General features: G+C 45.8%; 1 protein-coding gene and 1 pseudogene across 1 annotated transcript in view; one reads left to right on the top strand and one right to left on the bottom strand.

Moving 5' to 3' along the window:
- LOC105743658 overlaps positions 1 to 17 on the bottom strand; it is a 1423-nt pseudogene extending 1406 nt beyond the window's left edge.
- A 486-nt stretch (positions 18 to 503) lies between these two features.
- Positions 504 to 2024, top strand: part of LOC101581862 (interferon-induced very large GTPase 1) — a 21755-nt gene continuing 20234 nt past the window's right edge. The window contains exon 1 of the mRNA XM_012517112.1: positions 504 to 2019. Coding sequence (XP_012372566.1) covers positions 504 to 2019 — 1516 coding nt within the window. The remainder of the gene's footprint in view (positions 2020 to 2024) is intronic.

Below are 2024 nucleotides of genomic sequence, written 5' to 3'. Positions count from 1 at the left end.
TACTAGATCAGACTCATAGTGATTCTCCTGTTTACAGCCTCCCAAGTGCTGGGATTATAGGCACATGCCACTATGCCCAGTCTCAATCACTATCTCAGTGTGTCCTGGGGCTGGGTCTAGCATGGCAGGCCTGGGTGAGGATCAAATCCCTGGCTCCTGTGCCTGTTTGCAGGTGCTTTAATCTACTGAGCTATCTGGCCAGCCCTCCACAATGCTGTCTTTTTTTTCTCCTGTGGTACCAGGGATTGAACTCAAGTTCTTACACTTGCCAGGCAAGTACTTATTCTACTGAGCTATCTCCCCAGTCCCACAATGCTGTCTTAAGCACACATGTGCACAAAAATGGTATTAACAAAAAATATATGTTGGGAAAATTAAAGGAGAGATAGGAAGGCCTTTTAGACTTGTATCATTAGTATACTCACCCTTTTGGTAATGCGGCTGACACTTGCTAAGGTCAGGAGACAAACAAAACTAACTGAATGACTGCTTTTCACACAGTGATGGCCACAACAGAGTATACTTCTGATGAGTCTCTGCACAGAGACAAAAGAAATCAAGATCTCCCAATGATGCTGAAAGAAGTGGGACTGGATCCTGAGTTCTGGTTGCCTAAGCTACAAGAGCACCTGGGAGTGTCCTGTCCTCTGGCCTTAAAATACTTAAATGAAAAAGACCTCCAGAAACTGAAATCCTATGCACAACATCCATGGGAAAAAAGGGCCCTGGAGAAGCTGTTTGACCTTTCACATTCAAATAGTCACCCAGAGTTACAAGACTTTCCAACGGACATGGCAAAGAAAAGGCAGGAGCAAGCAGAACGGGCACTGCAGGAGCTGATGGACTTGCTGTCAAAAGGAAGGCAGAGGCAGGAAGAGTCAGTGAGGATGAAAGAAGCAGAGCTGAGGCAAGCAATGGAGATCCCTGAAGAGTACTGGCCACCTCCTGAAATACCCCTAAGAGAAGTCATAGAAAATCTGCAGAGACAAATCAGTCTTATGGAACAGACATTGTCTAAAAGGCAAAACTTCTCAGATAGAGATCTGGTAAGATGGGCATCTGGAGGCCTTGCCCTGCAGGGAATTTATAAAACTAACCACCAAGGAACCCTCATTGAGAAAAGAGAAGAGCTACTCAGTGTCCCAGAGGTGGTTTTACTCTTTGGCCCTCAGCAGGGTGCATGGATGGAAACAAAGGAATTTACATCTTTGCAAGAAGAATCCATGTTCTCCCAGAGTATAGAGAAGCTGGGCTTCAGTGTAACTGCCTCATTCAAGGGTGGAGGATGGAGACTTAGTCTAGAAGCTGGTATAGATCGAGGCAAACATTCTGAATCCAAGGAAATTCAACAATCACATTGTGAACAGTCTTACTTCTGCTCAACCAAGTTTAGTTATGTCCCTTTGGCCTCCTGTCACTTTCCTATTGAGCAGCTCAAGCTATCCAAGCCTTCTCTCCAGGAATTGAAAAGCATTGAAGACCTCCTGGATCATACAACGGGCTCAGAAAGACTCTCCTTGATAAGGAATATGACTGAAAACTTCTTCCACAGGTTTGGGTCTCATGCTAACCAAGGCCCTCTGCACCTGGGAGGAATCTACTGGTGGAAGGCAATTTCAGAGGGTTTCCAAAAGGAGCAGCTAGAGGATGTCAAGAAGCAGGCAGCAGAGGCCCTGGATATTTACATAAGGGGCAGCTACAGTGGCTTTGGAGTGAAAGTTACTACAGGCATAAATGTGTCAAATTCTCAATCAAAAGCATACTCTCAAAACAAAACCTTCCAAAATCTCCAAACCAAAATCCAGTTATCTGTGACGCAGGTAGGTGGCCCTCCAGAGGCAGATGGCCTTGTCCAGTGGAAAGCTGGCCTTATGGCCAGCAATCAAACCTGGTGTGTCATTGACAGGGGTCTTCAGCTGGTGCCAGTTTGGGACATCATCCTCTCCAGCCACAGAAGTGATTTTAAGGATGCTCTACAGTTGGTTAACTGCCTGAAGGAGAACTATGCTGCTCTGACTGGTCTT

This window comes from Octodon degus, unplaced genomic scaffold (genome assembly GCF_000260255.1).
Source record: "Octodon degus isolate 3935 unplaced genomic scaffold, OctDeg1.0 scaffold00146, whole genome shotgun sequence".
Lineage (NCBI taxonomy): Eukaryota > Metazoa > Chordata > Mammalia > Rodentia > Octodontidae > Octodon > Octodon degus.
Note: the sequence above shows the minus strand (reverse complement) of the source record. Positions and strands in the feature narration are given on the sequence as shown.